Source organism: Thamnophis sirtalis, unplaced genomic scaffold, assembly GCF_051295495.1.
Source record: "Thamnophis sirtalis isolate CommonGarterSnake01/CBP01778 unplaced genomic scaffold, rThaSir2_p1.2 scaffold_14, whole genome shotgun sequence".
Taxonomy (NCBI): domain Eukaryota; kingdom Metazoa; phylum Chordata; class Lepidosauria; order Squamata; family Natricidae; genus Thamnophis; species Thamnophis sirtalis.
The window spans coordinates 24714890-24726756 of NW_028261394.1; the positions used below are offsets into that span (position 1 = coordinate 24714890).

General features: G+C 55.5%; 1 protein-coding gene across 1 annotated transcript in view; it reads right to left on the reverse strand.

Annotated features, from left to right (window-relative positions):
* The window catches only part of WTIP (WT1 interacting protein), a 52537-nt gene extending 51140 nt beyond the window's left edge, over positions 1-1397 (reverse strand). The window contains exon 1 of the mRNA XM_087729109.1: positions 326-1397. Within this exon, the coding sequence (XP_087585235.1) occupies positions 326-1151 (826 nt within the window). The 5' untranslated portion in view covers positions 1152-1397. The remainder of the gene's footprint in view (positions 1-325) is intronic.
* Between the last annotated feature and the right edge of the window lie 10470 nt (positions 1398-11867).

The following is an 11867-nucleotide window of genomic DNA, read 5'->3' on the forward strand; positions in this document are numbered from 1 at the left end:
AGGTCACAAAATGTCGGGGCCGCACAAAGGAAAACCTTCCCAGTCGGAGGGAAGGGGCTTCGCTCAGCCTGGGGGGGGGGGCGAAGGGAGCCCCTGCCTGATCTTTGCCTGACCCATTGGAAGAGGCGGGGAGGACGGTCCTCTCCCTCGAAGCCAGAGGAGCCATTGGGCCGCTGAGAGGAGGAGGAGGAGGGGAACCGAGCGTGGGCTCAGCATCTCGCGGGCCCCGGGAAACCGTCAGGCGGCCTGAGGAGGGGCCGAAGGGGGGCCAAGCGCCCCAGGTTCCCCCGGGGCCACCCCGGCCTCCCCAGGGGCCCGCACTCACCGAAGTACTCCTTGCGCACGTGCAGCTCCAGCTCCTTTTCCAGCTCCAGCGTCAAGGCCTCCAGTCGCCGCTCCACCTGGCTGGGGCCGCTCTCCCGGGCCGGCGTCACCTGGCAGGGCAGGCGCAGCTTGGCGGGCTCGGCGTCGGCCGGGGGCGCCTCCTCGGGGAGCAGCGAGGCCCGCGGCGAGGGGGCCGACAGCTCCGGGTAGGCGCCCATGGAGCCGCGGGAGCTCCGCGAGCTGTGGCTGGAGAGGCTGGAGCGCGGGCTGGCCAGGGAGGAGACGGCGCCGGCCGGGCCCGACGGCGCCAGGGGCCGGCCGGCCGCGGCCTCCAGCTCGGCGGAGGAGCGCGGGCTGGCGTGCCGCTGGTCGTAGCCCATGCTGATGCCGCTGGTGCGGGCGCTGCTGGGCTTGCTGCCGTCGGAGGAGCCGGCCAGGCTGGCGCGCGGGCTGGAGTAGGGCTTGCTGGCGTCGCTGGCCGTGCTGGCGTAGCTGGAGCGCGGGCTGAGTGGTGCCTCGGCGGCCGAGAGGCTCCCGCGTGGACTGGCCAGGGCGCCGCCGCTCCCCGACGCCGGCCCGCAGCACGTCGAGCCCCGCGGACTGGCCCCGCCGGCCGCCTTGCCGCGCGGGAAGCCCTCGGCCGAGTAGCGCTTGTAGCAGGGCAGTGCCACCTCCGAGCGCGGGGCTTCCTCGCCGGGCGAGGCGCGCGGGGGCGGGCAGGCGGGCTCCCCCGACGGGTAGGGCGGCGGCGGCGGCCCGTTCAGCGGCTGCTCCCGACGCCGCAGCCGCCGCCCGACGCCCTCCTGGGGCAGCGCCGGCTCAGCCATGGGCTCCACGCGCTCCGGCCGGCTGCTCAGCACCGCGCCCGCCCCGTGTCCCGTCGCCAGCAGCCGCCGCCAGGCATCCCGGCCTCGCCCGGCCACGCGCGGGGGAGGCGCCGCGGGAAGGTCCGCCTCGCGCCCGGCCGCTCCGCTTCTCGCCGCCCCTGCGCTGCGCTGCCCCGTCCGGCGCTCCCTGGACGGCGCCTCCTTTGTGCGGGCGGCGGCGGCGGAGGAACTTCTTTGTGCGGGGCAAGAATGCGCGGAGGAGCCCGAGGGCGCTGCGTCCCTCTGGAATGCGCTCCGCTCCGGAGCCAGACAATGGCTTGAACCGGGCGGGGGGCGTGGCCAGGACCACGCCCCCCCTCCGCCCCTCGCGCCTCCCTCCGCGGGCGAGGGGGGGCAGTTCCCCCTCGGATCCCCTGCGGCTCCCCCCACCGCCCTGCCCGCCCGCCTTGGACCCGCGGGGTCTGGCCCGACGGCACGTGGGGGGAAGGCGGCGGGGGTGGCTTGTTCCAGCGCAGCGCCCGCTTCAGAGGCCGGCAGGAGCGGAGGCTGGAAGTCCGAGCAGGAAGAGGTCCTTTGCGGGACTCGCGCCGGTGGAATCCTTGGCCCCCGCGGCCGGTCGGCCAAGGGCTTCCCTCCTGCGGGGTTGGGGAGGGCCCAGAGCAGAGACCCCCGCCCGGTTCCCGCCTCTGAGCGGCTGAAGGCGAAGTTTCCCCTCCATTGCCTTGTCCCGCTCGCTTGGCAGCCCAGGCTCCGGGGAAGGAGGAGGCAGAGCGGGGCTTCTCCCTCTCCCGTAAGGACCCATCTTTGTATGTGTCTTCCTTCCTTTCTTTATCTTGTCAGGTTTACGTAGCGCGTATTGGAGGCGGAGACCCTCCGAGAATCCCCTTTCCATGCATGGCCATTAGGCTCCAGTCAAAGTCCTCAGAAACTGATTCTAAGTCGGAAGTTCTGAGCCTGCCCAGGAAAAAGAGGCAACCTCACCTCGGGCCCTTTTCTCACCTGGAAGCCACCTTGTGAGCAGAGGTGGCCAAAGGACCGGGGAAGACCCGGACGACCAGCCCTAGGCTTGTGGAGTAGGGCGGGGGGGGGGGTGGTGGTGTTCTCTTACCACAGCCCTGCAAGCAGCTTGCAGTGGCTCTCAGAAGGCTCCACTTCCCCCTCCCCTGGGGGAGGGGAACATGCAAACAGATCTGGTGCAGCCTTCCCATAACAGGTGACTAGTCTGGGCACCCTTTCTGTCCAAGGTGTGTGTGTGTTTGTGTCTCTGTGTGTGTGTGTCCGTCTGTCTGCTCTGGGGATAGAAGAGCAGAAAGTAGGAAAGGCAGGCTGCCCCTGAAATGCCACCCCTTCTAGCCACTGCTTTGAGTTGTGTCTCCTGGGATGCAGCAGGATGCATATTAGATGCAAATGCCAAGAATCAGGCTGCAGCCCCATATAACAGGGCCTGTTGAATGGCATTTGAAGCACATGTGGTGGTGGAACATGTAGGCGGACTGCCTGGTGCCCAGATTTTGATCATGTGACTGCAGGGGGCGCTGCCACAACCAAAACTTCGAGGAAAAGTTCAACTTTGCCAGTTCAACGCCCAACAATTGTGGAAGGAATGGCTGTTAAACGAGGGTTACCTGTAGCATGTCAGGCTCCTATTGAATTTCTTTTGCCAAAATAATGATGCAAGTGATTTGGGTGGGACAGAAACCTGATTGGCAGCAGCAGAAGTATCTGGATGCAGGGGAAAGGAAGGCCAACCCAAACAATCAGCCAACTGTTGGCTAAGCATGTAGAGTGATTCGGTCTCAGTGAACTTTTTACCTCCAAATGTAGATAATCCTTGACTTATGACCTTCTGATCTTCTTAACCATTCAAAGTTAAGACAGACTCAAAAAAGTTACTCATGACCAGTCCTTGAAGTTAATGACTGGTTAAGATAATTGGATTTTGGGTGGCTTGGCAACAAGTTCACATTTACGACCAGTTGAATTGTCTCACAGTCACATGGTTGCATTTTGTGACTTTTTTGCTGCTTTCCGGCAAAAGGAATGGCATAAAATACCTGTCAGCACTTCTCCATTGAATAATTAGGAAAGAAAACCACGAGACTCCATTGATAGAAATCAAGTGTACTTTTACTAATTATAAATGATCAGAAGCGTAGCAAAGCGAAGACTGATTATTTAGGCGCGAAAGCAAATGATATATAGAATAACCCATTCCCCACCCCCTGGCATCCCAGTTACAGTCCAATCATAATTCTCCCAAGTGTCAGGTGCGAGATAACTTCGAAAGGCATCACCAAGATGGAATGTTGGTGCCGTTGGCCTTGGCGGGAAACCTCCTCCGCATGCGCAGTAAGACAGGCAGCAGAAACTCCAGAATCTTCCTCCAGCACTAGTAGTAGTCCCCTCCCAAATACCATGCCCCCCCCTCCCCGTTTCAATGGCAGCCGAAGCAGCAGCAAAGCAGAAGCTGACAATACCTATTGGATAAGCTGGATTTGGACTTACAAGCCATGTGATTAGTGACTTACTTCACCACCATTGTAAAAAGAGTCATAAATTGGAGTCTTGTCCCATGATGACTCAAAAAACAACTTCTAGGCTCAGTTGTGGTTGTAAGTTGAGACCTATGCATGTAGGAGAGAGGGAAAGTATCCTGATTTTCATAAACTCTAAAGATTGGAAGACCTTGGAGATCATGTGTTCCAACATTTGACAGGCTGAAAAAGGGCTCAAGCTATTTTCTAAGGCACCCGAAGGCCAGACAAGGAATAATGGATGGAGACTGATCAAGAAGATATTCAACCTGGAAATGAGACATTTTCTGACAGTGAGAAAAATCAACCCATGGAACAGAAGTTGCCTTCAGAAGTTGAGGGGGCTTCATCCCTGGAAGCTTTCCAGAAGAGACTGGACTGCCCTCTGTCGGAAATGGTGTAGGATCTCCTGTTTGGGCAGGGGGGTGGACTAGATAACCTACAAGGTCCCTTCCAACTCTATTAATTATCTCCCACAGTCTTTCACCTTGCACAACAATCTTCATTTCAGCATCCATGAGAGACCCTACCCCTGACTCTGCTCACCTTCTGAGGAAGCCTGTTTCATTTCTGCAGGTTACAGGTAGTGTCAGGTCCACATCATGTCCTCCCATTCAGTTGGGAGAGGGCAGGGAGGGGGAGGGGAGGATGATTTGCTGGCATTTTTCGCATGTTTTTGCTGCAACTGCTTGGAAATTAGGGAGGGGGATTGTCTTCAGAGACGGAGCAGCCTCCATCCCTGCCTGGTTCCAAGGCCATTGTGCCTTGAGAGTGAACTGTTATCTGCCCAGCACCTCAGCAGTCTCAAAACAACCTTGTGGCATCATATTGCTTTGTATTTTGCGTGGGATTCTTCAGATGTTGCCTGACTTTAGTGCAGCCGCACCCTCCCAGTAAACTTTCTTTTGAGTTGATTCAATGGAGTCAAGACTGTTACTTTCCCAAGGGACCAGCTGGAGCAGGTCCTTTCAGGTAATCTTCGGCTTACAACCACAATTGAGTCCAGAATTTTAATTGTAAGTCGTTGTGGTCATTAAGCAAGGCGCCCAAACCACCACCACCCCATTCAACGACTGTATTCCAAGTTTTCTTTGCAGTGGTGCCTCGGGCAACGTAGTAGGCCCTGGGAGGTGCCCAGTACCCACCATCTTGTAGAAGTGTTCCACAGGATGGAAGGCAATGCATTGAGCAAGGGGAATGCCTTCGTTTCATAATCTCTGTGGTTCATCACCCCCGTTGAGTGCCACTTATCTGCTATTGAAATAATAATCTGCTCTTGTTTTGGATCTTTCAGGATGCATTGCTCTGCTGGGCTGCGCGTGTTTGGTTTGGGTGAGACTAGCGTGGCCAATACTTTTTTGTCTGATGGCATGATTTTCTGGCTCTCCTTTCTCTACTTTGTTGAGTATGGACTGTTAATGCTTCTCTTGGAGCAGTATCTTCTGTCTTAAACCTCTCATCATGTTGAAGTATTCGTAATTCTTCCTGGCTTAAATGTTTACTCAATAAATTATGGACCAAGTTCACACAGGTTTCGGAGTATGGCTTTAACTCTTGAATTTTATCTTCCAATTCTTTCCTTTTTCTCACCTGCTTTTCTTTTACCAGGGTCCTAATAATATTTTCTAGTTCTTCTCCAAGTTATGATAAACAATGTATATTGATAGGGTTGAAGGTTTCTCAAAGCCAAACTGTTTGATTTATAACAATTTATTTAGTGTTATAAATCAACAACGATCAGCTAGCCTCTGTTCTGTTATTTCTGATTCTGGATGTTATTCTTTCCAGAACTGGTCCATTCATTTCAAATATCCTTTTCTTTTTGGACTTGATTTGTAATATCACCATTTCTGTTTTCAATCTATGTATATTTGCATTATACAAATATCATCTACAAATAAACACCCGTTCTTCCAGTAAGTCTGTAGCTGCTGGCCCTGGTTGGTCAGCCAACAATCCTGAGTCCTGTAACCTGTTTCCTACCAGATGTGCAGGAACTCCCAACACCTAGTGCAGTTTTTGTTGACCTGGGAGATGACTGATCTAGTAGACATTTCTGTAAATTCTAAACCACCATATTTTTTTATGGGAGAGACACTCTTTGGCTCCTCTAGTGCAGGGGTCTCCAACCTTGGCAACTTTAAGTCCGCCAAGTTTAAAGTTGCCAAGGATGGCGACCCCTGCTCCATTGAGACCTGACCAATATAATTGAACCTCTGGCATAGCTCTCATCTTCCTTAGAGCACACAAGTCCTACAAAATGACATCAAAGGAGGGTGTCATGGAGGTCAAGGTAGTGCCTCTCTGGAGGCATGGCAGTGCCTTTTATGATTATAGCTCATCACATAGCCAGATGTTTAATCTGGATTGGCATCTTTATTCACCTATTATGGGATAGGCAGATCTGGGTGTTTGATGGCGTTAAGAGGTTTTGTCACTAGATGGAGCTATTCCCACCAAATCTGCCTTTGGCAATTGAGTCGACTTACCTGAACGGTCCTTCTATGTGTGCTGCGAGGGGAATCCAAGCATGGGTTAACTTTGTCCATTAGCCTAGAGACTGAGTTATGTAAATTGATGACCACGCCTCTTCTGACTGGATGGGTCAGTTTTGTACGAAGTCAGCCGGTTAATGATGTATAGCAATGTCAATGATGGCCGTAGCCCAAACAAGTTGAGTTAGCCACGTCCAGAGTAAAGTCAAGTCAGTAAAGAGATAAGAACCAGTCATAAGTCAGAGTCACGAATAGCCCTGGCCAGCCGGAGCTGCGGGTGGGTTTGGACTCCCCTCGCAGCACACATAGAAGGACCGTTCAGGTAAGTCAACGGTCGTTCTCCTGTGTGCTGCTTGGGGAATCCAAGCATGGGACATACCAAAGCAATTAAGAGTCAGGGCGGAAGCTAGGCTGGCCAGGGTCCCCAGTAGAGGGGAGCACCCGTTGTAATACTCGCCGCCCAAAGGAAGCCTCGGCCGAGGCATACACGTCAACCTTGTAGTGTCGGATGAATGGTGATGGTGACGACCAGGTAGCCGCTCTGCAGATCTCTTCCACCGAGGCTTGTGTGGCCCAGGCCGCCGTGGTGGCCGCACTCCTGGTAGAATGAGGAGTGATGTGCCCGGGAACCGGTCGGGATTGGCAGTCATAAGCAAGAGCGATGCACACCTTCAACCATCGGCCGATGGTATGGGAGGACACCTTCTGCCCCATGGATGATGGCTGAAAGGACACAAAAAGTGCTTCCGACCGCCTGAAGGGCGCAGTGCGCTTCACGTAGTGTTGAAGAGTCCTGTGCACATCCAGGTGGTGCCACTGGCGTTCCTCCGGATGAGAAGGCCTGGGGCAAAAGTCTGGAAGGATGAGCTCCTGCACCCTGTGGAACAATGTGTTGACTTTTGGTAAGAAGGCCGGGTCCAAACGCAGGACGACTCTGTTGGAATGGAATATGCAGAGGTCCGCTCGAACTGAGAGCGCTGCCAATTCGGACACCCTTCTGGCCGATGTAATCGCTACCAAAAATACAGTCTTAAGAGTCAGCAATCGAAGGCTGATAGATGTAATGGGCTCGAATGGAGAGGCCATAAGATCCCTGAGCACTAACGTCAAGTCCCAAGTAGGGTAACGATGCAGGGTCTGAGGTGTGAGGTTAGCAGCCCCTTTCAAGAAGGATTTGACCCGTGAATGCTGAGACAATGACCGACTCTGGCCGCCCCTAATCACCGTGGCCAAAGCTGCGACTTGTCTGCGAAGCGTGTTGGGCACTAGGCCCTTGTCAAGTCCCGTTTGCAAAAAGTCCAAAACTCGGGGCACCGGTGCGGCGGCACCACCTGCAGAAGGCTTGCCAGGTGGCCTCGTAAATACGAGTAGTGGATGGGCGACGGGCCACTTGGATAGTGTCAATGACCTTACTAGAGTAGTGAAGTCCGGTTAGAATAGCCCGCTCACGTGCCACACGGCTAACTGTAGCAGCTGGGGGTTTGGGTGGATGAGAGTCCCCTGGTTGAGTTGGATCTGGTCGTCCAGAATCCTCCACGGACGTGAGACTGACAGGTGCACAAGGTCCGCATACCAGTGGCGCAGGGACCACATTGGGGCCACCAAGAGGACCTCCGCCTGCTCCATCAGGATCTTTTGGATGACCAGCGGGAGGATCGGCAGCGGCGGAAAGGCGTAGAGGAGGCCGGCCGGCCACGGGCTGCACAGGGCATCCACTCTCTCTGCCCCAGGAGTCACGTACCGGGGTAGTTGCGTGTTGTGAGGCTGCATGAAGAAGTCCACGTTGGGATGGCCGAACCGGCGAGAGCTCTTGAAAGAGGTTGGGGTGGAGTTGCCACTCCGGTTGGTCCACCGTGGCTCTGCTCAGCCAGTCTGCCTGTATGTTGGAAACGCCAGATATGTGCTCCGCCTGAAGAGAGAGCAGTCTGGTCTCCGCCCAATGATGCAACTTTTCCGCCTCCAGCATCAGGGCCTTGGAGTGTGTGCCTCCTTGGCGATTGACATGCGCCTTGGAGGCCACATTGTCGGTCAAGACCAATACGTGGTTGTGAGAGACAATGTTACGGAATTCTTGAAGGGCCAGCCGGATGGCCCGGAGCTCCAACCAATTGATGCTGTTGTTCAGTTCTTGACTTGACCAGCGCCCTGTGCAACTCGGTCCAGGGCATGAGCCCCCCACCCGAATAGGCTGGCATCTGTCATAACTTGGATGCAATCTGGCTCCTTGAACGGGCATCCTTTGAGGAGCTTGGAGGACGTCCACCACCGAAGGGATCTGAGAGGTTTGGACGGGAGCTGAACCTTGAACTGGGAATGGCTGGTGTGGGTCCTCTGATAGGGGAGCAGGAACCATTGCAGTGGACACGCGTGGAGCCTGGCCCAGGGAACGATGTTGATGCAAGAAATCATTTTCCCAAGCAGTTGGGAAAGCACTGCCAAGGGTAATAGTCTTAGAGATAACACCTGGGCCGCCAGTTGCTGGATGCTCTGTCGCCTCTCCAGGGACAGGGAGACCTCGCAAGTGATGGAATTGATAATGGTCCCCAGGTGGAGCAATGACGTGGTCGGCTGCAGATGACTCTTGGGGAGGTTCAGGACGAAGCCGTGCCTCTGCAGTGAGTCCATTGTTACCTGTAGATCCCATAGGGCCTGTTCCCGAGATGGCGACAGGACCAAGATGTTGTCTAGGTAACAACTCACTCTCACTGGGACCGAACGAAGCGACGCCGCCACAACCGCCAAGAGCTTGGTAAAAGTTCGAGGAGCCGATGACAGGCCGAAGGGCAGGGCCTGGTATTGAAAATGGCGGCCTGCGAAGTGAAAGCGCAGAAATCTCCGATGTGCTGGATGGATGGGCACATGGAGATACACCTCCTTGATGTTGACTGATGTCATCATGTCGCCCTGGCGGATGGATGCTAAGATGCTTTTTAAGGATTGCATCTTGAACTTCTAATACTTGATGTACAAGTTGAGTCTTTTCAAATCTAGAATGGCCGCCATCCCCTCCGAATTTTTGGGCACTAGGAACAAGATTGAGTAAAATCCTAGCCCTTCCTGCCCCTTTGGAACTTGTTCTATGGCGTTGATGGATATGAGATGTTGTATTTTGGCGTCCATGAGACGCCGCTTCATCGAACACCTGGGTACAGGACACTTGATGAACCGCCTCGGGGGGATGGAGAGAAACTCGAGTGAGGCCCAGCCTCACGACCTGAAGGGCCCAAGCGTCGGACGTGATCTCCGCCCACTGATGAGCGAAGGCCAGGAGATGCCTGCCCACGGGTTCTTCCCCTTGGGAGTCACCGGTACCTCCGAAAGGACCAGTTGCCAGTCCCACGAAAGGGCCTCCTGTTGTGGGATTGCGCCTGGTTCTGCTGGCGACCCCTATCCCTGGTACCCGCACGGTCCTGACTGCGGTCCTGTGGTTGAGTAAAGGCCCTGTTGTAGTGGGGAACATAGGGGGCAGCGGTGAACCCAGAATCACCACCCCAAAATGGCTGGCGTCTGTTGTAAGGTTGCTGTTTCCTATTGGCACGCCCCCCCAGTGGAGGGAAGAACCTTGGGTTTGTCCCTGGTCTCTATGAGAATTGGGTCAAGCACAGAACCAAATAACGCCCCGCCCTTAAAGGGTGTGGAGGCCAGGCGCCACTTAGATTTAACATCAGCCTGCCAATGGCGAAGCCACAGCAGACGCTGGGATGCCACATTGGATACCACAGCCCGGGAGGCAAACTTTGCAGCATTAAGAGTGGCGTCCACCGAGAATTCCAGGGCTGCCATTATCTTGGTAACATCTTGGTGAAGACGCACTTCATCAGGGGCCAGTCTATCCTGCAACTGCTTGAGCCAGAGCACGGAGGTTCTATTAAAGAAGGACGCTGCAGTGGCGGCGCGTAGAGGCCAGGCCGCAGCCTGATGGGTCTTACGAATGACTGTTTCAGCCTTACGGTCCTCTGTTTCAGCCTTACGGTCCTTCAGGCCTTCAGAAATTTCTGATGGAATAAGGGCTGGGGAGGCCAGAGCAGCCACGGGCAGATCCACAGTGGGGAATTGCAGAATGCCCTCCAGGTCAGGAGTGGAGGTGTACAATTTCCTGTCCCCATTGCTGGGCGGAGCAACCGCAGTCGGTTGGTCCCACTGCTTTTGAATAAGGTCTAGAAAAAGCTTTGGAGAGGGAATAACCTCCTGCAGTGAGACTGGCTCAGCAAAGAGGCGCTCAGTTAGTTGCATCTAGGCCCACAGCAGTACTATCCTTTGGAGCCACCTCCCCCATGTGGGTAGTGGCCTTAGCTTTATATAATAAGGATTTGAATAGAGTGGGGCGAAATAACCCAGAGGAGTTAGGTTGATCGAAAATCAAACCTTCATCATCAGAAAAATCTCTATCTATCACCTCCCCTTCCTCCACCAAGGCCAAGTCCTCGCTATAGGTTGAAGGAAGAGGTGAGGCCTGCCTGGAGATCCGGAAGATCCACTTGTGGGGCCTGGGGAATAGGCCCACCCTGGGCACTGGTGACCCCAGGAGTCTGATTTCTGCGATGCAGTTCAGCATCCACCCCACTGAATATTGCTGCAGAAATCAGCTGGTAAAGATCCGGGGGAAGGCCCAGTTCTTGGCCTTCCACAGGCCTCAGGCCTGCAGCAGGAGTAAAGGTGGCAGAAGGCCCAGCACATGGCAGTGCGTAGGCCGAGGCCGCATGGGCCTCTGCAGTTACCGGAGGGAACTGGGCCCCCAACCCCCCCTCCGCAGCATCAGGAATAAGGGGCAGGGGACGATCAGGAGACCAGCCTTGATTCCCTGCTGGCTGCAGCGCTGGAACAGGTGAATTACGCTGAGGCAATAATGTGGGGGGGGGGATTTCTACCCTCCCCAGCAGCCTTAGTCGCTGCCTTGGTCTTTTCCTTTTTCTTATGGGCTCTATCCGGAGCTCCGGATGTGTCTCTGGGCCTTTGACTGGGGACTCTAGAAGTGGCCCTGCCGGGCCTCGAGGTGACCCCCGCCTGGGCAGAATGTTGGGCTTCAGTAGAGGGCTCTACAATACCTCCTGAGGTGGATTGGTCAGCCATTCTATATCAGACAGTGAAAAGACTCAACCGCACTTATCAGAATTTACTAGCAAGCAGACCGCGTGGCAAGCAGGAGCTGAGCAAACGATCCTCTCACTGAGCTAGCCAAGCCGAAGTGAGGGAAGTGGGAGGAATGATGACGTAGGCGCTCCCTTTGGCGCGAAGCCTCACAACGCCCTCTGTTGGCTGCCTGCAAGCGCGCACAAATAAACGGCCCCAAAATGGCGACAGCAACTGAGGCGTGAAATTTGAATCGGGCAGCAGCCCATAACGCCGTTCCCAGGCTCTCTGCTCATCGGATGCTTTCAGCGGCTCACGTTCCTTCCGAATGGTCAACGGCGATGAATCCACCCGAAAATAACATGCCTCGCAAGGCGGCTCAGTATCAGGGCGGGAAGCGCGGGCGGAGAAACCAGCCCAAGGCGCGAATGGCAAGGACGGCAACGCGGCGGCGAAGCGAACTCACGCCGGCAACAGCGGCCGCTGGGCCCCGATTGCACTAGCCCCCACGAGCCTGCGAGCCCGGGCGCTGCAAGAGCTCTAGAAGGTCTGGGGGGGGGGTCAAAAGAAAATAAGACCCTGTCTTATTTTCGGGAAAACAGGGCACCAAATTCACT